Source organism: Arvicanthis niloticus, chromosome 14 (genome assembly GCF_011762505.2).
Source record: "Arvicanthis niloticus isolate mArvNil1 chromosome 14, mArvNil1.pat.X, whole genome shotgun sequence".
Classification (NCBI taxonomy): domain Eukaryota; kingdom Metazoa; phylum Chordata; class Mammalia; order Rodentia; family Muridae; genus Arvicanthis; species Arvicanthis niloticus.
This window is the reverse complement of record NC_047671.1, coordinates 65,997,202-66,023,189: the sequence shown is the minus strand read 5'-3', so window position 1 is coordinate 66,023,189 and position 25,988 is coordinate 65,997,202. Positions and strand designations below refer to the sequence as shown.

The following is a 25,988-nucleotide window of genomic DNA, read 5'->3' as shown; positions in this document are numbered from 1 at the left end:
TAAACACATATTTAGACTAAACTGTATGAGATTGCATTTTGCAATAGGTTGGTAGCCCTGCCTCAGTTTCTTCACCTGTATAAAGAACATAATAGTATAATGGCCACCTGTGTTTGTAATGATGATAAATGTGCAGATTTCACTGTCCACATTGTCTTGTACTTAATTATCATCCAGTTAATGGTAATAGTAATAATTACTATGACTGACATAATATTATGGGTAATAATTCTCCTCATGCTACTCATGTTGACCATAAATACATGTTTGTTTGCTTGCTTGATTGTTTAACTTTTCAATTTTGACAGTTTTTCAAAACATTTTCTTAGAAACTGAAATTCATATTTTCCTTAAGGATGAAACAAAAAAACAGCTATGAAAAGCTAATCACTATATTTAAAAATATTTAATATTCATATTTTTAATTGTATACTATATCTTTTGGTATCAGTGCTAAAGTCTGATTATGAGCATAAATTTCAGGCATTGCTCTTATGAAAAAATTCAATTAGAAGTTAAACACTTCTTATTTAAAAACATATTTGCAAAATCTAAGAGTGCACACTTACATTAACAGACCCTCGGTGCAATATAATGAATGTAAAAAAAATTTAATTTTTAGATATACATTTTACCATGTCTTAAACAACAAACACATTACTTTGGCATGTTGATATCAGTGTTTTAAAAATATCTGCAATCTTTACATTAAAAATTACTTAATATATTCTGGTACTTAACCACAAGTTATGTGCAACACTCAAATCTGGAACGTAAGCAAAACTCTGCTCAATAGCACATGTTTTGATGTAGTGAGAAATTCACTAATCAGGAAAAATAGCTAAGTAATATTTAGTGCCATTAATTTACCCCACAACTATATTGTTTACTTTTATTTTTATTTTATGTGTTTTTATTTGAGTAATATAAACTTTAAAAACACTTAGTTTAAAGTTAACTACTACAACTGCTTTTTACAGGTGGTGCTTGAAGTTAACAGTGAATTTCAAATCCAGGTAAGATACAGCAACTTACTTTTTTCCAGATTGATAAACAAAAGGGCCAGGCATGGTAATGCATGCCTGTAATCCCAGCACTCCCAAGGCCAGGCACAGTAATGCATGCCTGTAATCCCAGCACTCCCAAGGCTGAAGCATGAGGATTGTGGACCAGAAGCCAGCCTGAGTTACATAAAGAAGCCCTGTCTCAAATTACATAATAAAAAAAAAGAAAATTAAAAACAAGAAAGAGAAAAATGGGGAAAGGGAGAGACAGAAATAAGAAGAAAAGGAAAGAGGGAGAAGACCAAAGGAGAGTTGACTTGGCCATGAGAACATTTCCTCAAGGAAACCCTTATTCTTCTAAATATAAAATCACTTCGATGTGATGGTTGCAAATGCTAAAATCGTCAGAATTCTTAATTTTCCACTTAACCATTCATCTTCTCTTCCTGACATAATTACTCTTCCTCCAAAATCTCCAGTGGAATACCAATAATAAGTAATTGTTAACAGACACTATATTTTACTCTACCTATTTAAGGTAAGAGATCATAATGCCAAAAATGGTACCATCAAGTGGCATTCCATCAGAAGGCAGAAACGAGAATGGATCAAGTTCGCTGCAGCCTGTCGGGAAGGTGAAGACAACTCAAAGAGAAACCCAATTGCCAAAGTAAGTGCGAACCCAGAGCATGAGTCTAAATGACACAATGAATAGGGCACATAGTCCACTTTTCGTGTGCTTTGTGAACACATACTACTGAAAAGTTATGACCTAACAGCAGCTCCCCATTCAAATTATGAAAACCAAAATTCCTAAAGGGATAAACTAAGAGAGTTAGGTACTTGGGTAGAGCACTAAACATTTCGTCTCATCGGCTAAAGTAATGCACTTGAACGTTTGCTAGACTAGGTTCTAAAAAGACCATGATTTACAAACGGATTGAGGATTCAGCATGCTCAGAGTATGTGCTCTTTCTGCTGCATAACCGATCAGAAATAAACTCCTATTTGCCCATACTTATAAACATCCAGAATTTGCCTCATTCATAACCTCAAGCTTCTCTCGTTTCCCTATCTTCTTTTTTAATACACACAAACTCAAAGTTTTTAAGCACAAACCCAGAAACCTACTCCCTGCCTAGACACAGATTCACACTCACATACATATAGATACACGCACAGATGCAAAAACAACCATTTGTGCAGATACACATGGCAACTTGCTTATATTTATAAACTATTTATTTTGAGGAAAAAGCCAGACTTTAACCCTTTATTGGTGTGGGTACTTTCCTTCTCCTTCCCACTTTCAAAATTAAAAGTTTCAAATAGCCTGTTACTATAAAATCCATTTCAATATTTTTCTGAAACTTTGTATTTTTAAAGTTATTTTTAATTTAAAGAACAACATTATGTGATAACTGCATTATAAACTCTTTAAGAAGGATAACTCTAGACAAAGAGCCAACATAGAGTCCAAAACTAATATGAAAATAAAACTATAAATGGTTAATGATTATGACATCTATGAACAATGTATATAAAGACGACTTAGGGTGACATTTGTTTATTGTTTGGTAGACGTAGAAATGGAATTATTTTATTACATTGCTATTTATCATTAAAAATTCAACACTGACCATGTATCTACCACTCCAAATACATTTCCCTGCTTTTAAAACTTCTAGGTGATGTCATAGACAGCATATTCAACAGTTCTTGAGGAAGACAATCGTCATCTGTTGCATGTAGAAGTTCACATGGCCCTTGTAACATCTTCACCTGTGTCTTTATACAGATTCACTCAGATTGTGCTGCAAACCAACCAGTGACATACCACATCTCTGGAGTAGGAATTGACCAGCCACCTTATGGAATCTTTATTATTAATCAAAAAACTGGTGAAATCAATATAACATCCATTGTTGATCGTGAAGTTACCCCCGTTTTCATTGTAAGTGGACTATGTGTCAATAACTATATGCAGATAAAAATTATCCTTGGAAAAATATTAGACCATACCAAATTTGATTTCAAGAGTCTCAACATTAAGCCTTCTGAGATAATTCTTAACTCATTACCCCAATAGATAAAGAAATATTAATAGAGAAATGTTTCCCTTATGTGTTAGCAAAAATGCTAGTTTACATCAGCTCCTTAACAAATTCGAATATTTGTTTGGAAGGACAAATCTTTAGCTTTTACTAAATCTTTAAAAGAGAAAGATCAGTGGAAATCGATACTACTTTTTTTCCATTGATTAACTTATTTACTTTGCATCCAGATCAGAGCTTTCCCTCCTAGTCCCCCTCCTCCTATGTCTCCCTCCCTTTCTCCTTTTAAGTCCACTGCCAAGGGATGAGCCTGGAGTCCAGTTGTTTCATATGAACATACTTCATTCTAATCAAGCTCATCTGAGCTCTAAATGAACTTTAGAAACTCATTCATCCTTACCTGGCCTTGTCTCTCTTTTTGATTCCTTCTAGAAACTGTCACACAACTTCAGTAGCCTCTCTTCCAATGTGCCACCTCAGCTCTCTTTAAGTAACTAACCCCGAACCAAGCCACCTATCCTGATCCACGTGTGCACATAGCCCTCTCGCTCCCGTGATATGTCGAGCACCTGTTGTTCCGTATCTCGGGATGAGCCTTATCCTCAGACATACGTTTTTCCTTCTGTCCTCCTTTCTATTGACTGCCTCCATTTCCATCTATCACATGGTTGATATTTCTTAATTAAAAACTAAAATAAAACAAAAACGAACTTTCCACTGATCTTGTATTCTCTTCTATTAAAATCCCATCAAAGTTCTGAGGATGAAACTCAGTGATTAAGCATCTGCTGACTGCGTGAAGAGACATGGGTTTGATTCCCAGCCCTGAAAAAAAGTCATATTTCAAGCTACCTTCAGATATTCCTTATTTTTTGCTGACTTCATTCACACTGCTAGTCTGTATCCCAAGAATTACTTTAACCACTTGGTCTCCAAGTCCAAATGTGTATTCTTGACCTCTTCCTTCTGCAATGTCTCCCAAAAAATTCACCAAGTCAGTAAACTAGTCGAAGTTGAGACACAACTTGGCGTTGTCACACAGACAATAATACACATTGTGTATTATTATTATTATTATTATTATTATTATTATTAATTATTATATTGTGTATGTGAAATAATACACATTCCATGTCTTCACAGTGGAAACAGTAATGATGAAATAAATAGCCAGATAGCTACCCAACACTTAAGAATGCACTTTTTTTTTAAAAAGTGCTCCTCTGACTCTCCCTGACACCCTTTTGCTTGATTTTAAACATAGAATATGCAACATTCCTTTTCTCTAACATACTAGGCTGTTTTTTAAACTTGCATTTTATGCTCGTGTTTGCCTTTTCTTATTGGTTGTATGTATTACTCGTGTCAATTATTTTAGTGGGAAATAATAAGATGGTGTCCCTTACTCCTGTGGTATTAAGGGAATGCCTCCATTCTGTAAGCAGTTACAAACACATGCCTTGCCACAGATTTTTTTTTCTATCCTGTCTAGATCTACTGTCGAGCACTGAACGCTCAAGGTCAAGATTTGGAGAATCCACTGGCGCTTAGAGTCAGAGTGTTGGATATAAACGACAACCCTCCCGTGTTTTCGATGACTACGTTTGTAGGACAAATAGAAGAAAATTCTAATGCAAGTGAGTCACCTGTATGATTAAAGACACAATGTGTTGATGACTAAGTTTCTGTTGCTAAGCAACAGTGCTGTGCTGTGGCAAGGTAAACATCAACTGGGAGAATTGTAAAAAGCATCCAGAACCAACAACTCAGGGAATAGTTACAGTGTCAACCCAGGAGCACCTGCAAAGCAACAAGCGGGATTGATACTCACGCCTCATGCCCTGCTCCTTGGAGATTCTTACACTACATCCCAACAGGATCTGCAAGTGCCTACAGGCTCAAAGAAATGAGAACTTACTCTCTACCCAAATGTGTTAAAAAGGCAATCCCACTCACATGTGATCAAAATTCTTACTTTAAATTTATTTTTTATCCAGACATAAGAAATGTACCTCTTTATGAGAGTACATTATTCAATACAATACATAATAACCAAACAAGGATCAAGAGAGTTCCCCTATCATTAACCAGTAAGCACTGAAGAGTTTCATATTCTTCTTTTGCAACCATTTCAAAATATATCATAGATTGATACTCTATTTTGCTGAAGAAGAACTCAAAAGAGCTTATGGATTGTAACTTTGATCACCACTACACAAACCAAGCCAGACACAGAAAAACAAATACTATCTATTCTCTTATATTTTTGGTTGTGAGCCTAGCCTTTAACGGCTGAGCCATCTCTCCAGCCCAATACTATCTATTCTCATTCATTTCCAAGGCACACTTGCAGAGGGATGGAGAGAACAGTACCCAGTAGAAACTGGAGAGCAGTAAGTACTAGAAAAAGAATGAACTTGATTATTTTAAGTCTCTCAAAGATATCTGATCCAAGTAATCTGTTTTGATGCTTAGAGCTTTTCCTAATAATAAATGAATGCCAAAAAATCTTTGCTTCCCCTTTTCATTCAAGCTACAATAAATGTAGCCATCCTTCTTTATCTGGTTTGGCTCCAGGACCTATAAAGATAAAGAGATCTATGCAGTTCATATCTTTTTACAAATGATGTCTTGTTTGCATAAACTCACATACATCCCTTCACAGATTTTTTTAACTATTTCTAGGTAGCAATGATGCCCAATACAATGAAAATGTCATATAAATATTTATTATCCTGTAGCTCATGACATGAAAAAGTCTTTACGTACTCAGTCAGATATAATGTAAGTTTTTTTAATTTTCCCCATTCATTATGGGCTGAATTGTGGGCATGGAACTCACAGCCACAGAGGGCCAATTGCAATGGTTCTCTTTGATCAAGTTTCTGGTTTTATACATTGTAAAGTGTCATGAATGTAATTCCATATGGCTCAGTGTAAATACAGGAAGCATAGCTTTCAAATGGCACTAACAGTCTATTCCAATGTAGCATTTCTCCGAAAGGACCCTGACAATCTCAGAGTAGAGTTGTTGCCCTGTGACTTCCTGTATCTAAAAATTTAATTACCAATTACTCAGTAACCTAAGTGGGACAGTGCACACCATTGAAGATTGTTCAAAAGATGTGAAGCTAAGAGAGGGAGGTGAGAGAAGAGAAGAGGAAAAGAAGACACAAGGGAAAGAAGCAAACAGAGAAGGAATGAGATGTCCTGGATGGCTAGAAAATGATGTTGGAAACAATTTAGAGTAGAACAGTATTCCAGACGATGAATGAATGTCAAAAGCTTTGATTCCCACAAGTGTCATTCATCAAAACTATATACTAGATTACAAAAGAAGATAAGAACGGGCAGTGTGTGTGGCTTGTAAGATATGTTTGTTTCTTACAAACATTTCTTACAAGCTGCTAGTTATACAGCACCTACCCAAGAGCTAATTCCAATCTAACAATGGCACTTATTAAATGCCCAAGATGAACAATAATATTTACTTGAAGTGCATTATTCGGTATAAACATCAGTCAATATTCGCATTTACTACTAAATTCTCACATGAACTTTATAAATATGGTGTTATTACCATTCTCATTTATAACTGCGGGAAATACCAACAAGATCATATGGCTAGAAATAAGGTTGTCTAGCACAGTTGAGAAAAACAATGATCATGTTTTAATGCTATTTTACTTAACCTTAAGCATCTTGTTTAAAACAAGTTATGTTAGAAAAATAAACAGTCAGAACAACAGATTTCCTTTTACCCTTCTGCAATGTCTAGGAACCTCTTTAACTGTGATCTTTTTATTAGAACGAAAGTAGAGAAGGGAGACATTCTATTGGTATGCTGGTGTTGTACAAAAGGGAGAAAGTTAAATGCACACTGTATGGATACAGATAACATATCGGACTATATTAATGTTCATTGCCCAACTCTGCCTACTGCCCTTGATTTCTAGACACACTGGTAATGAAACTCAATGCTACCGACGCTGATGAGCCAAATAACTTGAACTCCATGATAGCCTTCAAGATCATACGGCAGGAGCCTTCTGAATCACCGATGTTCATCATCAACAGAAAAACTGGAGAAATCAGAACAATGAATAATTTTCTAGACAGAGAGGTAACCTTTCATCTTTTCATGGATTTTTATTCTAAGGAACTGGCTCTAAAGTAATGGTACTTAAGAGAAAGAAAAACTAAAAGAATGTGTTCAAACGTTGTGCGTTTTATTTATTTACTTGTTTCTTTGTTTGTTTATTATTGTACTGTGGTCCTATGCATGCTATAGTGTTCTTGTGAAAGTCAGAGAAGAGCTTCTAAGAGCTGGTTCTCTCCTTGTACCATGTGGGTTACTTCTCAAGTTGTCAGGTTTTTGGTAAGAGCATGTACCTGTTAAGCCATCTCGTCAGCCCTATTTATACTAAAAAAAAAAAAATTAATTTAAAACATTTTTACAAACAATATATTTTGATCATACTCTCTTCCTTCTTCCAACTCCTCCCAGACCTTCCTCATCTTCCTTCCCACCCAACTTCATTCTCTTTCTCTTCTCTCCCTCTCCCCCAGAAAACAAATCAAAGATCAAAACAAACTCACAAAAACTAGTAAATAAAAAAATATTAAAGTAAAACATTCACACACACACACAAAAGTCTGTTTAATGTAAGTACTTCTGGACATGGGCCCTGCCCTGGGCTGTAGCTGATATGTGGCATCCCATTGGAGAAAGCTGTTTTCTCCTTTCCAGCAGGAATCACTTGCAAATAGCTTCTTGATTAGGGGTGGGACTTTGTGTCCACTTTTCCTCAGTGCTGGGATTTTGTCTCGTTTGAACCGATACAGGTTTGTGGATGTTTTTAGGTTACTTAAATTTCTTTATTGACTTGTTTGAAAAACACCTTTAGTTATTTTTGTATGGTTATCTAGCCTTTTCCTTTTCTGTCAGATTATTTTACATAGTCCAACAAAAATATATTAACATCAAAATAACTCTAGCAGTAAAGTTCTCTAAGAAAGGGGGTCAGAAGTGAAGGCCCTCAGCAATCACTGAGGATTCTGGGGACCATGAAGAGAAATGCCAAAGCTATATCCATAAATGGGAATTATTACATTTATGCACAAATCTAAGGATGCTTCCATAGCTTTTACCAACTTCTAAAAATGGAGTCACCACTGAATAGAATCAAAGTAGAAACATCATCGGTGACTCCATTCTCACTCTCCACCTTCCTCTAGACACCTCTGTACTTGTCTTAAGTACTCAGTGGCTTATTGCTCACAGCATCCATCTTTAATGAATCATATCTTTCTCCTCTTAAATATTCTGGCCGGTCTCACCCTTTATGCCCTTCTCTCTCTGGACACACAATGAATAAGAAACAAAGTCATGAACAAAACTATTGCATCTTTGAGAGCATGCTGGGTAAGTGTCATTGAGCACCACGAATTCCATACTGAGTGATGTAAGATCTGTGGATTTCCACCTTCTGTTTCCTTGTCTTCTATGGTGGATTTATGTAGATGTTGAGCAGGTGTCTACGTCTAGTGTATGATTGTCCATAATGTTTCTTTTTCAGCAATATAGCCAGTATTCCCTTGTGGTGAGAGGCTCAGACCGTGATGGTGGGGCAGATGGCATGTCTGCAGAATGCGAGTGCAGCATCAGCATCCTGGATGTCAATGACAACATCCCATACTTGGAGCAGTCATCTGTAAGCAATCCTTCCTAAGGCTTAGATTCCATGACTTTACATTCTTTATATCCCAATTCTTATAGGAACTCGTTCAGTTTTCAGTTGCACCTGCTATATTGGCTATCTACAACATCAGTGTAGACACACTCTTTCCCTTGAATTGTTTCTACAGTGGGAAAAGTGGATTTGAACAAAGTATGCAATTAATAAGCAGGGATGTTGTTTCTGAATAGTTAACTATGAACATGGCGCAGACAGCCTGGTACACGAATCTCTCCAGTGCTTTGCTCTGATACTTTGCCTCTTGTTCCAGTATGACATCAAAATTGAAGAAAATGCACTGCACTCTCAGCTAATGCAGATGAGAGTCATTGATTTGGATGAAGAATTCTCAGACAACTGGAAGGCAATCATTTTTTTTATCTCTGGAAATGAGGGAAATTGGTTTGAAATAGAAATGAATGAAAGAACAAATGTAGGAACTCTGAAGGTTGTCAAGGTATGGTATAATTACCCTAAATCATTTGTTTTGCTGGTCTTTTCTATTTCACAACATCGAGTTAAAATGATATTAGCATTTTATAAATGAGTCTATGAAATAACAAAAATTACTGTGCTTTAAAATTATGTAAAATACATAAAACTTTAATATGAATGCATATGCTTATATAATCTCAGGAAAACAGGCATTAAATTTTGAAACTCTTTTTATCAATGCAATTCTTTCCCAAGATCAGGTCTGGGGAATGCATTTCTATGTAAGAGGTTTTCAAACAACAAAGTATGATTAACCCTTAAAGTTAAGGTTTTGTTTACATTTATTTAAAGATTTAATTCAACACTTTTAATTGCATGTGTGTGTTTCTGTATTTGTGTAGGGGCATGTGCACTTGAGTGTAGTGCTCTCAGAGACCATAGGTATCCAATCCCCTCAAGGTGAAGTTATGTGCAGTTATGATCTGCCCAGTGCTAGCCTAGGAACTGAGTTCCAGCCGTCTTCAAGAACATTGTGTGCTCTAAACCACTAAACCATCTCTCCAGCCTCAAAGTCAATAATTAAATAATATTTTTAAAACTAGATTTTTAAAATGTGCCCATGCCAACATTGAGATGCTAATATTATGCTTTAGAAATATTTATCGTATAAATTAAAAGTTGATTTCCCAGCCGGGTGGTGGTGGTGCACACCTTTAATCCCAGCACTTGGGAGGCAGAGGCAGGTGGATTTCTGAGTTCGAGGCCAGCCTGGTCTGCAGAGTGAGTTCCAGGACAGCCAGGGCTACACAGAGAAACCCTGTCTCAAAAAATCAAAAGAAAAAAAAGTTGATTTCCCCCCAGGATGATAAAATTAAACCATTGTAATTCTGCCAGTGTGCTTTTATGGAATTAAACTGTGCCTGACAATCATAGAACTATAGAACTTTCATATTCCTATTTCACTGTGGCTGTTGGCCAAGGCTTATTTAGTTCTCCTCTGTATCAATCATTCACCACACTTACATTCAGTAAGATGTCCTCTGCAATGTAACGTGAAAATCTGGCTCAGGAGAAGCTGAGAGTGAGGTTTTCCACCTGCGTAAGTCTTCAACAATTATTGACGATTGTATGTGATTCATACAATATGACTCATTCGGGATACAGAGCAATCCCCCTACATCTACCTCTTTCGTTCATCCCTCCTGTGGGGGCTTCTCCATTCCCTGGGGATTCCTCCTTAGTGTAAACCCAGGGTTCCCCTAGTCTGTCACTCTGGTCTCTCTAGACTTATCTTTAATCCTGCTGCAGTCTGCCTTTCAGAATAACCTTATGAAACAGATTTCCAATAGACTAACCTCCTTAAGGAAGTGTGGTCTTATACCTCCCATGTCTCTTAAAATTTTATCCACCGAAACTGTTGCTTCACCTGGCAGTGGTGGCGCACATCTTTAATCCCAGCATTTGGGAGGCAGAGGTGGGTGGATTTCTGAGTTGGAGGCCAGCCTGGTCTACAGAGTGAGTTCCAGGACAGCCAGGCTTACACAGAGAAACCCTGTCTCGAAAAACAAAGAAAGAAAGAAAGAAAGAAAGAAAGAAAGAAAGAAAGAAAGAAAGAAAGAAAGAGAAAAAGAAAGAAAGAGAAAAAGAAAGAAAGAAAGAGAGAGAGAAAGAGAGAGAGAAAGAAAGAAAGAAAGAAAGAAAGAAAGAAAGAAAGAAAGAGAGAGAGAGAGAAAGAAACTGTTGCTTCCATTTGCTTGAAACAGTTTCCAGATGCTTCTGGTCAGCTCTTCCAGCACTGGGTTATATCAAATCTGTATAGACAAAGAGATGAAGGCTCAGAAAGCATGTAACCTGTCCTGTTTATTACTAGTAAATGACACAGTCATTTAAACTTAGGTTCTGTTATCTATTAAATTCATTTTTTCCTATACTATCTAAAATTGGATGCTATGGAAATTAATTCTGAATCTATTTACTTTCAATTTTATGTTACTCTAAAAATTATTCAACTTATCTGTTCTTAATATCTCTACCTAAAAACTATGATACTTCTCCCTGATATGATAGCATACACCAAATTCTCTATTATGATTATGGAAGAGTAATGTGATTATATGTTATCTACACATACATATATATGCTATAATTGGTGTTTAAAGTTTCAAATAAAACTAATTCTATAATCCCAGAATTTTAGATGACCAGGAGAGCTCAGTGTATGAATATTTTTATTTAAAATATTCATAAAAATTCAGAAAAGATATATTTGGTACATAGAGAACATATCAGCTACCTAGTAAATTCTATGAAGTGTGGATTTGGATATCAACTTCTATAAAAACACTTACTACTTGATTATAGTATGAAATAATTTTAGAGCATATTGAAGAAAATAAGAATTACATATATGCATGCACATACATTGACATTCAAAACGTCACACTAGGTAAATTTCTAATATATTTGACACATATTTTGTTATAAAAAGAACTACTGTGTCAGAAACATGAAATGTCAGCTTACAAAAATTGTCTTTGCACTGCCAATGTATTAATTGAATCATATGTTGAATTTAAGCAATTAACTGGTTTGGTGAGCAATTAGAACTCGTGTCTTTAAAAGTTTTCAACCTTTTCAACAAAAGATCCATGACAACTAGATTTTTCCCCCTTACTCTGCTTATATGTGACCTTGAACTTAGTACCCAGCAAGTAGACTGGGTCATCACATGGACGTGTGTTCAACCACATAACTGAAACAAAAACAGAATAAATGACTTTGAGTGGTCTCAAAGGATTTCTCTGTCCTCCGAACTGTTTTCTTACAGTATAACTAACTCTCTGTGTTTGTGTTTTCTAGCCCCTGGATTATGAAGCCATGAAAAATGTACAGCTTAGTATTGGTGTTAGAAACGTAGCTGATTTCCACCAGTCAGTTCTTTCTCAATATAGACTCACAGAAACTATGATCACTGTGACGGTGTTAAACGTGGTCGAGGGCTCCGTGTTCCGGCCAGGTTCAAAGACGTTTGAAATAACCGGTAACATGGACGCAAATCACAAAGTGGGAAAGTTTGCAGCTACAGACCTGGACACGGGTCTAGAGTCCACAAATGTTAGGTAAGAATGGCATTTTCCAACTAAGATGTTAGCCTTAGGGGATCATGAGAAGGGAGAGGAAAAGAATGAAAGCAAAAACTGTTTGGGGGAAGGAAGAGAACCAGCCAGGAGGGCGGGCAGCATGAGGTGGGAGAGAGGGAAGGAGAACGACTGAGCACAAAGTGTATTTGACAAAGTATGTTGTCAGACATGTATGAAAAGATACGAAAAAAGCCATTATTTGTATACTAACCTTGCAAACATAATTTTACAACATCTCGATTTGAAAGAGAGCTTCAATTTCTATTATATTCTTTTAAATACAGATATGTAATGGGAAATAACCCAGAGAACCTGCTGGCTGTTGACTCAAGAACAGGCATACTAACTTTAAGAAACAGAGTTACTGTGGAACAATTCCAAAGGCTTAATGAGAGATATGAAGGAACAGTGCTATCAATAGATGGTAAGAAATCAATTTAACTTCCAGAGAAAGCCAAGTATAAAATTCTAAGACAATTTAAACTTTTATTGTAAAAAAAAAAAAAAAAAAATCCTCTTTTCAGGCTCCCTGTGAGGAGAGGGGGAAGGAGAAATCGGGAAGGGATTTGTAAAGATAGCACAGGGAAGAGAAGAAGGGATTTGTAAAGATAGCACAGGGAAGAGAGGAGGTGGGGACTCTGATGGAAATGCAAGTGGATTGGAAAAGCCCCTTTTCAATAGAAGTTGTCCTGTTGAGCTGAGCACTGTACACTCAAACTGTCCTACCCCATCATTTACTGCTTATTGGTTCCTAGAGAAGCCATCTGGCCCATCTACACCCCAGTCTTCTGCAAAATGGAGAAGTAACAAAATATGCTGATAATGGCAGAAAGAAAGAAAGAAAGAAAGAAAGAAAGAAAGAAAGAAAGAAAGAAAGAAAGAAAGAAAGAAAGAAAGAGGGAAGGAAGGAGGGAGGGAAAAGAAGAGAAGAGAAAAGAAAATAGCAAGACATGTAAAAACAGCATGAACATCATTGAATGACCTGTAAGGTCAGATAACCAGACTTTGAACTATGTCTGTTGCAAATCTCCAGAGGTTTCATTTCCTTTATTCACAAAGTATGTACTGTCTTAACTAAATAAATGCTAGCCATTGTCCCAGGCCCTAGGGCTCTGTCAGTGAAAGTAAGACTCATATCTATAGAATAGCACAAAGCAAACTCAGCTTGTTTCCTTATTCCTATCTGATAATCCCACTAATGGTAATCTTTGGGAAAACACTAAATATAGAAGGCTGAACAGAGATGCTAACACCTGTGTCTTTAGCAGTTACTCCTGAAAGCAGTATCAGCAGGTAACTAAGGAAGGGAAGATAGCCCGTTTGATATAAAATCATGTGGCCACCAGAAACTATGTTAATTAAAGGTGTGCTAATGCATGAAAAAGTGCATACAATTTAAAGTAAAATCTCAAATCCCACTGGAAGCAGGATAAACCATAAATGCCATAAATAGGAAGCATGGGCCTTATCACTAAAGACAACTGATACTGAAGGCATGGTGGACACTTCTAATCTGTTACTTGTTAGGCTATGTATGGACAGTAGTTTCTTCCACTGTGAATCTTGTTACAGATTCCCTTCAGCGGACCTGCACTGGGACAATCATTGTTCAACTTAGAGGCTCTGTCTGGGATCCAAATGAACCTGAAAATGGCCAAGTGACAACAGCTTCCACTGAGAATCCACAACGCACCACCGGAGGAGTTTACGAAGGCGGCGGCACCACCATCGGCAAAGGCGGCGTTAGCGATGGCACTTACCAACTTCCTGATGAGACCCTTGACACCCCACTATATGGAGACAATGTTCACTTCGGTCCTGCAGGCATCGGGCTGCTCATCATGGGCTTCCTAGTCTTAGGATGTAAGCGTTTCAATCCTTCTTCTGACATGTGTCTCTCAAAAAATGTGGCAAAAGAAATCAGTCTAGGTGTTCAACTTAACACTGTATGTCTTGCAAGGATTACCTAACCTGTTGTTTTGAGTTTTGCCCTTGTTCTTGCTTACCTCACACCACCAAAGTGAGGAAAGGTCCTGTGACGGCTATGGCACATCTGGGGCCACTATAGTAGTCATGGACAGAAATACAAACATAGAGTCCAATAGATGTTCCTGTGGAATTTAATATTGTCCTAAATTATGACAGAAACTGGAGTGGAAAGCCTACACACTGTCATTAAGTAAATATAAACATTGACATTTGCAACTGAGCATGGTGACACACACCTACCGTCCAAGCAGTTGGGAAGTCGCCATTTTCAAATATAGAATCATAAAATATTGATGGAAAAACAAACTTCACATATTTAATTAATTAATCACAACATGTACGTTGAAAGAACTCACATACAAAATTTTAAAATATTTTTCTGCCTTCATTTCTCTCTGTTTAAATATATTTATTTTTATTTTATGTGGATAAGTGTTTTACCTACATGAATGTAAACTTAAGGCACGTGAGTCTGGTCCAGGAATTCCTTGGAACTGAAGCTATGGGCGGGTGTGAGTCATCGCGCAGATGCTGGGAACAGAATCTTAACCCCTGTGACAGAGCTTAGCTGCCTCGCCAGCCCCTCATCTGTCTTAATGAGCGACTAGCTACTTCTTCGCTAGGTTTTCTCTGACTTTAAATAACCTACTTTTTGGAACATTCCCTCAGCATAGATCCATATAAACCACAAAGAAATTCAGGCACACTGAGAACACAGTTTAAAGTGAAGCACTTTCTCTAGAATGTGAAATACACTTTAAAAAAAAAAATGAATGCTTTGTGCTAAATAACAGGAACTCATCCATATTGGCTCATAACAAATAGAAATAAGAAATAGGAAAAGTTCTGTGAGAAAAATAATGAGGTGGAAATGAATTCTTTTTATCAAAATAAACCAAATCAAAGACGATGCAAGAATACTGGTGAACTTGCGGAATACAATGTGAGCTACGTGACGTCCTCGACGTCTTGGAGTTAAGTCTTTGCTTTATTAAAGCAAATTAAGTACCAAAGAGCTGATGATAATGCTATAAATAACAGCGAACTTGCATTTTCAGTTTCCCTAATATCAATGTCCACTAACAGACAGTGTGACTAACAAAGGCTTTCAGTGCTGTACATAAGCCTTTGAGTCAATAACTTCACATTTAATTTCTTCTCTCTGCCTTGCAGGGTTTTTTGTTTTTATTTTGTTTTTTTGTTCTTTTGTTTTTTGTTTATCTTTTTTGCCTTCTCTTTTCTTCTGCCACCCCTTCTCTGCTTTAGTTTTTCTTTCCATTATTTACACATTCTCATTGGCTAGCTTTTCATTTAGAATTATCTAGCAAGATTCTTTGACAATAATAAATAAATGAAAAACTCAAAACAGATTAGAAAGAAAAGGCATTGCTAAAGTGTGATAATTTCTCTGTAGGGGCAAATAATGGCCTTCCTAAGAATAACAGATAATTGAATGAGACTTCCCCTTAAAATAGAGAAAGAGAAATGTGCACAAACCGAAAAGTAAATGCAGGCACAAAGGATCAGAACTGATGCCTGCCTTCAGTTTTCTTTAGTCTCTGCTGTTTCCTGATAGGAAAAAGAATCACTTATTTTAAGATTTTATTATAATTTCAGTACTATAAAGCAAATTGAAATTCATGGAAGTCTAGTGTTTCCAAGTTCATGATTATTTGGGGGTCCAACGATTATTAATTTGTTGTCCTGGCATATTACATGGTAATTTTAAACTCAGACAGCTCAGGAATTCTCATTTGACCAGTGAAAATCAGAGTGTTTTCTTTCAACATGGCGCATTGTTAACCCATTACCTCCTTCTCCTGCAGTGGTTCCATTCTTGCTGATCTGCTGTGATTGTGGAGGAGCCCCTGGTGGTGGAGCTGGATTTGAACCTGTTCCAGAATGTTCTGATGGAGCAATGCACACGTGGGCCGTAGAAGGGCCACAGCCTGAACCCCATGATGTAAGTGCTAAGTCTAAGAATGAGATCTGGGGACTCACCAAAATTCCATCTCCATATGTGCCTTACAATGATAGAAATTATTTATTCTATACTATCTGTGTTTCTTGGGTAGCTAGTGAGGAAAGGGAGAGGGGTCAAATGTACCTCAAAACCTAGTAGAAGTCACCAGGCAAGGCTTAAAATTGAGATTCAACTTTTCTCCATCTATGGTAATTGAGAGTATTCCTGAGTATAGTAGCCTGGGCTGGCATTTGTGTTCTCTTAGGGTCTGTATGACATCTGTCCAGCATCTTCTGGATTTTATAGTCTCTGGTGAGAAGTCTGGTGTAATTCTGATAGGTCTACCTTTATATGTTACTTGACCTTTTTCCCTTACTGCTTTTAATATTCTTTCTTTGTTTTGTGCATTTGGTGTTTTGATTATTATGTGATGGGAGATATTTCTTTTTCTGGTCTAGTCTATTTGGCATTCTATAGGCTTCTTGTATATTTATGGGCATCTCTTTCTTTAGATTAGGGAAGTTTTCTTCTATAATTTTGTTGAAAATATTTATTGGCCCTTTAAGATGGAAATCTTCACTCTCATCTATACCTATTATTCTTAGGTTTGGTCTTCTCATTGTGTCCTGGATTTCCTGGCTGTTTTGTGTTAAGAACTTTTTGCATTTTGCATTTTCTTTGAGAGTTGTGTCAATATTTTCTATGGTATCTTCTGCATGTGAGATTCTCTCCTCTATCTCTTGTATTCTGTTGGTGATGCTTGCATCTATGACTCCTGATCTCTTTCCTACATTTTTTATCTCCAGTGTTATCTCCCTTTGTGATTTCTTTATTGTTTCTATTTCCATTTTTATGTCCTGGATGGTTTTGTTCAATACCTTCACCTGTTTGCTTGTTCCTGTAATTCTTTAAGGGTTTTTGTATTTTCTCTTTAAGGGCTTCTACCTGTTTTTCTTTAAGGAGAAAGAAATATTTATGTCCTTCTTAAAGTCCTCTGTCATCATCATGAGATGTGATTTTTAAATCCAAATATTGCTTTTTCCCAAGTATTGGGGTATCCAGGACCTGCTGTGGTGGGAGAACTGGGTTCTGATGATGCCATGTAGCCTTGGTTTCTGTTGGTAAGATTCTCGTGCTTGCCTCTAGCCATATGGTTATCTCTGGTGTTAGTTGGTCTTGCTGTCTCTGACTAAAGCTTGTCCCTCCTGTGGGTCTGTGAGTCTGTGAACTTAGGTGTGGCAGCACTCCTGGGATACCAGCTCTCTCCTGGCAGGATATGAGTGCAAAGGGATATTCAACTTTTAAATCGAATTCAAAATCATCCTAAAGAGTCTTCTTTTAGAAATTCTGTAATAATTTTAGAATAAAAATATACAAGTAGAGGAAGAAAAGGCTCATTACAAATGGGAAAATGTTGTCTCTTTTCTTTTAGGGTATAGCCACCATCTGTGTGCCACAAATGCCACCTGGTAATGCCAATATTATAGAATGTATTGACAACTCAGGTAAGAAAAAGACAACATTCCAACAACCCAAAGACTCAGATGAGCTCTGTTCTCTCTGGTTGGGCATCTTATTCTTTAGGGTTTTTGTTTTTGCTTTTGCTTTCTTTAAATGTGTTTTTATAATTTGTTTTCCAATGACATATTTATAAATGAAATGAATAGTAAAGGAAAGCCTACTGCAATTGATCTGATATGCTGTATATTTTATTTTGGTTGTCAGCCTATCCTTTAATGACTGAGCCATCCATCCAGTCCACATGTTGTATATTTTTAAAACTCCCTTGATCATCAGAAAAATGATGTAATCAGGATCTCTGTAAATAGAAGTACCAAAATACAATCATGAGTTATCTAACAGAAGAAATACAACATATGTGCATGTGTGTGCATGTGTGTACATGTGTGTATGCATGTGAGTGTGTGTGGGTATGTGTGTATAGAAACTTATCCCACAGTTTGTCCAATCAAGTTTTTTTACGTTAGCGACACTTTTTACAGAGAAAAATATGTCCTTTCTTAGCATAAGTATAACCATTGACATATAAAAGCATTTGTTTAATTAATTTGTTAATTGAAAGCAAATAGACAAAACACTTCAAAAGCTCCCAAAGCATTCAGCTAAGGTCGTACACACCCGGGGGTGTTTCTCTTTGCTTAGTCTGAAGACTGGGTATGTACAGTTATCTTGAACCAAGTATCTATACTAACTCCCAAGCAGAAGCCAGGAAGCTACTGCTGTAGTAAAAAAGAAATGACAATAACTTCATCTTCTGCCAGTAGAAATAGTCTTACTATTTTAATTTTTAAAAAAAATGTTACTTGTTTTCTCAGTTTTTTTCTTAGTCTTTTTAGCAATTATTTCTTTTTAAAACTTAGTTGTTTTTTATTTTATTTGTATGAGTGTTTGTCTGCTCATATATCTGTGTACAATGTGTGTGTGTTGCCCTTGGAGGCCAGAAGAAAACATCAGATGATCTGGAGCTGTAGTTACAGACAGCTGTGAGCTGTTACGTGGGTGCTGGGAACCAAACCCATGTTCTCTGCAAATGTAGCAAGTGCTTTTAATCACTCAGCCATCTTTCCAGCCCCTGTAGAATTACTTTTCTACTTTGAACACTCTAAAATGCACCCCAGCCATAGAAATGTTTCTATTTTGTCGAATTTAATTCAATAGTCTGTATCAATAGTCTGTATTCAATAGTCAGTCACTGTTTCCATTTTTCTTCCTGATGTGCCCATTCTTGTTAGTTGTGCAAATATTTCCCCATGCAGAAAACATAAACTCACTGAGTCACTTTCCCACCCCCGTTAATCTGCAGTTGGTTCCTGAGAACTGCCAACTCATCAAAACCACCGATACTTATCTATGCATTGATTCTCTTCCTTAAGTTCATAAAGTTTCACACAAACCCTAAATTATCATAAACGCATCAGGATAATTGGAGTATAAAAGGCGTATTTCCCCAGAAATTAGAATGTTGTGCCATGGGCATCCTCCCTCCTGTGAACCCTGCTTCTGTTCGCCATCTTGAATTTCGTTTCCTTTTTATTTCACTGCCTCAGCATTTAATATGGTCCTTCCTCTCTCTCACATCCAAGTGTTTACCCAAGATAAATCCAGCAACCTTTTTTTTCTCATTGTAGCTATGGCCTTTGTCTGAAATTCAGTGGCGCTTATGCCTTCTACAGGATGCTATACACATCCAGAAACACATCATAAGTATGCTGATACAATTACTTAACTTTTAGAATTGGAGCTACTTAACTCAACTTGACTCAGTTTGAGATCCAACTCCTCAGCCCACAGATTTTATTATCTCTCTACACTTCTTCTGGCACATAATATAGAAAAGTCTTTCAGCAGCCGATTAAAGTTAGCGAGCTGATCAATATAACTTTGCTTTATTAATATTGTTTTGAATTTAATATTATAAGTATCCCTCCTTTGTGTATCGTATCCATCTCGTCTGTGCTTACCATGCATACTTGAATGAAGAAACTATACATGACAGTTTTTAGCTTATACCATATTAGAGAAATTAAATTTGATGGGTTCAATATTTGTAGGAGTTTATACAAATGAATATTGTGGCAGAGAAATGCAAGATCTGGGAGGAGGAGAAAGAACTACAGGATTTGAACTAATGGACGGAGTCAAAACGTCAGCCGCACCTGAGATATGCCAAGAATATTCAGGAACGTTAAGAAGAAATTCAATGAGAGAATGTAGACATGGGGGTCTCAATATGAATTTCATGGAAAGTTACTTCTGCCAGGTAAGGCTTTTAGCCAGAAGCTTGTGTTCCTCTCCATCCCCCTCATTCCATGCTCTCACCAGTTCCCACGAGGGCCTTGCCAGTGGGCAAATCTTCATGCTCAACCATTCTTGTTTGTTGGTCAATGTTTCTGAAGCTCTGACCTGCACATTTTCCTCTCCCAGTTAAACACTGCCAGTGGCTCTCTTTTATTTGGTTTGTAATTTGAAGTCCAAATTCATGATTCAGGTGCCACCTTAACAGCTCCGTCTTCCCCTCAGCACCAACCCACTTGCCTTAACCACAGGAAACTGCTTACCTCGAGCCTCTGGCTATTCTGGTCCACTCTGCAATGTTGTGCTGTGTAGTGTTGTTGTCTTGTCATTCCCCATCCCTCCTCTCATACACATTTCTAGCTACCCTTCAAGATTTAATTCAAATATCCCCACCTCTCTGAAGCTCTGGTACTTAATTCTCTCATTCAGAATAGAATACAAGTTTATCCCATACTTTGTTGTGTTGTTTTTCAAACACAGTTTATAAAATTCATCATTGCTAGGAATTTGTTGTTTTTATGTCTAGCATTTTCATTTCTAACCCATAAATTCTTTACACGATATCGACAAATAAAACCTGAATCCAGTATCAAATTGTCCCGTCTTACCACAAAATAATCAAAACCCCATCTTGCCCCAATGAAAGAAAATGCAATGTGAGTGAACCCGTCAACTCTAAATATCCCTTTTGGAGAAAAAAAAAAAAAAATTCTTCCCACCTGCTTTTTTGTGCACATTATTTTTATTTCCCTCCTAAATTACTGATAAGATAGATCATGTATGGATTTTTGTATATGATTTTGCATTCAAAGTGCACTATTTTAAGCAAGTTTACCTAAAGAAAATTTTGAAGATCAAAATGTATTGGAACTATAGCTAAAATAACTTCGAACTGAATTCTTTCAAGCATCTTTGAAACCATTTTTAAAGCAGTTCTAGTAAATATCAGAACTTAAATACATTCATCTAATCATAAAAAAGATATTGTTACTTTTTGTTTAATACTCTTTATTCTGTACAAATTAGAAAGCCTATGCTTATGCGGATGAAGATGAAGGACGTCCATCCAATGACTGCTTGCTCATCTATGACAGCGAAGGTGTAGGTTCCCCCGCAGGCTCCGTGGGATGTTGCAGCTTCATTGGAGAAGATCTAGATGAAAGCTTCCTGGACACCTTGGGGCCTAAGTTTAAGAAGTTGGCAGATATCAGCTTGGGAAAAGAAATAGATTCATATCCAGATCCTGATCCTTCTTGGCCTCCTCAGAGCACTGAACCAACATGCCCTCAGCGTACAGAGCCCATTGTTAGTGGACACCCACCCATCTCCCCACATTTTGGCACTACCACAGTAATTTCTGAGAACACCTATCCCTCTGGCCCTGGAGTACAGCATCCTATGCCAATTTCTGATCCTCTGGGCTATGGTAATGTCACTGTGAGGGAGTCCTATACCACCTCTGGCACTCTGAAGCCCTCTGTCCACTTTCATGATAACCGGCAGGCTTCAAATGTGGTGGTGACAGAGAGGGTAGTGGGCCCCATCTCTGGTGCTGATTTGCATGGGATGTTAGAGATACCCGACTTAAGAGATGGATCGAATGTTATAGTGACAGAAAGGGTAATAGCACCAGGCTCAAGTCTACCCACCTCTCTAACCATTCCTAACCCTCTAGAGACCTCAAATGTAGTTGTGACAGAAAGAGTGATCCAACCAACTTCTGGCATTATAGGCAACCTGAGCATGTCCCCTGAGTTATCAAGTGCCCACAACGTGATTGTGACCGAGAGAGTAGTTTCTGGTGCCGGCGTGGGTCTGAGTGGAGCTGGAGTAGGTGATGGTGGCACTGGGCTGAGCATGGGAGGGGCAGCCACTATTGGCCACATGAGGGGTTCCTCTGACCATCACTTTAGCCAGACAGTTGGATCTGCCTCCCCTAGCATGGCTCGAAGTCGAATCACAAAGTACAGTACAGTACAGTATACCAAGTAGGCATGGTCCCAAAGTAACTGTTCACTACCATCTCTGCGATTTACACCCAACTCCTGCCCCACCCCCAGTCTAACAGTGCAATTTATGATGAGGAGCAGGCTCTAGGAGACCTGTGGAGTAAGAAGAGCCACAGTGACAGTAACACATGGAAACAGCACCGTGGGGAAGAGTACTCCCTAGCACTGGTAAACTTCTTTCTTATATTAACACTAAATGAGATAGTGAACTTGAGGCACAATCTTACTTGTGCCTCTGTGGTCTACAGGGTTGTTTTTGGTTTTTGGTTTTTAATGTGTGCCCTGTAGGGTGTCACCAGCATGTTGAATAAATAAAATGTGGCTACATAAAAGCACGGGCTCTAAATGGCCATCGGAAGAGTTCTTCTCACTGTTCAGAAATTAACCAAAAAGGTTTCAATGTGTAGCTTGAGCTCACATAGGTGAGGAAAATCTGACATTTCCTTCACATATGTCTTGTCTGTTTCACAGGTAATACAAATTAAAAGCCCTTCCACAGATTCAGGCTAAGGTTAATAAAATTCTAATTACATAGTTATGTACATAAGATACCAGTTACTCTTACCATGGGCACACCTAAACTTCATTGGGTGGCATCATTTGCAAATTAAGAAATCTGTTCTAGGAGGAAAGCCCATAGACAGTAACAATATAGGGAGACTTGTTTAGTACAAACTGAGCCTGAGTCTCAACATGTGGTTTTAGTTAAGTCTCCCGTGGAGTCAGGGACTTTCCTGGCTCCCCTTGTGTTTCATAGGTGTGACTTTGAAGAATATTACTTACTGGGTGGATGAAGGGCGCCGTGCTCATTTTTGCCTTTCCACTGTAGTTGAAGGAAAAGTTGCAAAAGACACATGGCATGACTGCCCTCACAAGTGTTAACTCTCCTCCCTACGGACAGGACAGTATTATATCTTCAGTCTAAGCAGTAAGTCATACTCCTTCCTGTGCAGCTCTTTAGTGTAGAAGTTCATAGTTAAGAAAATGTACCTAAGCTGAGCTGTTGGGAAGAAGCTCGCAGTTTGGCTAAGCTTCGGGTTAGTTTTTCAAGGGGATCTGAGGGAGAGGAACTGTTTTTACAACGTGAAAACTGTCTTAAGTGGGAAATGTTAGAAAATAATTGTTCAGTAAAGGAAAACCATATGATTACATATAGCTGAGATTAGTGTCGTTCTTTGAATGACCCTCTGCTGCCATTTGGAAGTGAGTAACCAGGACCCTTTACTAGAATTGATGTTACTTTAGAAAGAATGATGTAGTTACTAGACAAGCCCATTCCTTATCTAAAATGTGTCATGCACACAACTTTGAAGTTTCTCGTTTGATTTGTTAGTGATCTCTTGGCTTCTAAGCATTCTGACTTAAAGACAGTTTACAAGTTATAGTATGATATATTTTTCTAGCTTTGAAATTTGGTAATGTGCTATTTATGATGTGTTGTTTCTGTGTGTTTGCCAATTGGTGTCTCCTGGTTTAAAACCTCTCAGAAGAACCAAAGCTTTCTAAGAGACAGGTACATTTACTATTGCAGGGTAGAGGAATCTTTTCTTGCTTTTAAACTCATGTTAAAATAAGCTCACTAAAGTAAAATGCTATGTATATGGCAAAATAAGAGTGGGGAAAATACTGGCCCTGAGTTGTGAATTATCTACAACTTTTAAAGATGTGTTCATCCCCTGACCATTCATTTCCCAGGGTGTCACAGCATCACAGCATCATTGTCCAACTTCCAGCATTTATAAAAGACCTAGGAGTGACTACTCCAGCAAGAGCTGCTTTGTTCTATATAAGAGCAGATATGGTGAAAAGTAAAGGCCCCAATATGTCTAATTTTAGCTGTATAGAACATGTAAATTTTTCTAACATGTAGCAAGCCAAAATGCAGAGGCATAAATAAAGTCACTCAAAGGAGTCTTTATTTTATTGTGTTCTAAAATGTAGGGTAATGCACTGAGGATACCGTTTGGTTGGGGGGGTGTTTTGTTTTGTTTTGTTTGTTTTTAGAGATAAACTCAAAAGACATTTGTTGAAATATACTTGAAGATACCTAGGTTTGGAAGTTTGAACAGATAGAAATAATTAATATAGTTTTCCTTCCTTCCTTTGTTCATTTATTCATCCAAAGGAACATGTACTTGTTGCCTTAATGAGCTATATCTTTGCTGTACGTTTTCCTAGTTGCCTGGTGAATCCCAAATATTTTTCAATGCCTAACAAGTGGTAATGTGGCGATCTTTAATAAATGTGATCAGCATTCATCAGTTATATAAAACCTGGGAAAATAAAACTTTAAATAATGAACTTGTCTTCCTTCTTCCTGGGACTGTTAACTTCAGATCAAACTATTTCTTCTGAGACTGTACAATGGGCCCTGTTTAGTCCTGCATCTTACAGTGCTGGTTTTTTAAAAACACATCACTGCATCACTGCATCACTGCATCACTGCATCACTGCATCACTGAAAGGCTGGTGCTCACATCACTGAAAGGCAGTTGTTCATGGATGGCCTTTGGGCAGGATTTGCTCCTCTCTTTCCATACTGTAATCTGAACTAGTAGTGTTATTCCACAGGTGTAGGAGAAAGATGTAATCCTTTCACAAATAAATAGCTAAATTTGTGATTCATAAACCAGGCTGAATTTTAAATCAACACGCTTTTAACCAAAAGAAGAAGTAAATAGTACCGTAATGTTATTCATATGTGTTTTGAAAATAAAGTATACCACAACATATAGCTTTCTGAAGAAGGAGTCCACAGGGACAGAATCAAATGTGTCACAAATGCTTCATTGTTGAGGATGAACCAAATGACACACTCAGCTGATTTTGACATCTAACTCTCGAAATGCCTTTTGCATGCTGTTTGTCTCCATGTGCAGTGTCCTATTTCACTCAGTGTAATGTGCTGACAGAATTTTAATCATGCATTTTCAAAAATCACACTTGAGTGATGTTTTCAGTTACATTTATTTCTGAATTCATGCCAAGATTTGGTTGACAACCAATATGTCTTACATGACTTTAGTAGAGCCTTTAAAACCCTTATAGTCTTTTTGGAAAGATGTTGAAATCCAAGTAAACTCTAAAGTGTTTAGCACACTTTCCCATGTGTTTAATAAGCAACAACCCCTTGGGATAGTTCTGGCATTTGTAGGATCCACTGCACATAGCCCTGGGATGGTCATAATGTAGTCCTTGAAACTCAATCTGCCTTCTGCCTCCAGATCATTCATTTTGTGTTAGGATGAAGCTTGAGTAGATCAACCTACCATGCAGCAACTACTTTGAAATGGTGAATAAAGTATTGTTTAATTTTCTATATTCTCGTCCTTTTAGTTGTAGTTGCATAAACACTCTGTGACCAAAATGTACTTACCTTAACTTATTTTTCTTACACAGTTTCTCGAGCAGTTTAAATTCTCAAAACCACCTTTTGCATTGTTTAAAGCAAAGATGCTTTCTTTCTATACAAATATTTGAGGATGGTTTGGCTGCTAGTTCCTTGCTTTATCGTCTGTTGACTGCTTTAAGACAGTTTGTAATTTCTGAATAGCTGTGTTTCTAACAATAAAATGATTGACATGCTTCTACTATCTTTCTAGAATTATAAGCTTGGGGATATTTTAGATTAGAAGAAGTAATTAAGACTTATTGAATCCAGTTGTTATTTCAATTCCATATTCAGGGATATAATTTCACTGTCACAATATTTACATATGTTTTCATTCTCCTTTCTCAGCTTCCACTTGTTCTGTGTTACTGGCCCGCCTCCTCTTCTAAATGTCTCATAGTAACACCACAGAGCAGACATACAGATGAAAACAGTAATTAGGCTTTCAT

The 25,988-nt window shown here is 37.3% G+C and overlaps 1 protein-coding gene across 9 annotated transcripts in view; it reads left to right on the top strand.

Annotated features, from left to right (window-relative positions):
- Window positions 1–24,449, top strand: part of Dsg1 (desmoglein 1) — a 62,377-nt gene extending 37,928 nt beyond the window's left edge. For all 9 annotated transcript variants that reach the window (XM_034518504.2, XM_076912950.1, XM_076912951.1 and 6 more), the window contains 14 exons: window positions 981–1,016; window positions 1,543–1,674; window positions 2,803–2,958; window positions 4,551–4,695; window positions 7,015–7,181; window positions 8,638–8,772; window positions 9,068–9,253; window positions 12,091–12,350; window positions 12,656–12,795; window positions 13,944–14,234; window positions 16,187–16,323; window positions 17,756–17,828; window positions 19,896–20,104; window positions 21,166–24,449. In XM_034518504.2, the coding sequence (XP_034374395.1) occupies window positions 981–1,016; window positions 1,543–1,674; window positions 2,803–2,958; window positions 4,551–4,695; window positions 7,015–7,181; window positions 8,638–8,772; window positions 9,068–9,253; window positions 12,091–12,350; window positions 12,656–12,795; window positions 13,944–14,234; window positions 16,187–16,323; window positions 17,756–17,828; window positions 19,896–20,104; window positions 21,166–22,131 (3,033 nt within the window). In that variant the 3' untranslated portion in view covers window positions 22,132–24,449. The remainder of the gene's footprint in view (window positions 1–980; window positions 1,017–1,542; window positions 1,675–2,802; window positions 2,959–4,550; window positions 4,696–7,014; window positions 7,182–8,637; window positions 8,773–9,067; window positions 9,254–12,090; window positions 12,351–12,655; window positions 12,796–13,943; window positions 14,235–16,186; window positions 16,324–17,755; window positions 17,829–19,895; window positions 20,105–21,165) is intronic.
- The last annotated feature ends 1,539 nt before the right edge of the window (window positions 24,450–25,988 follow it).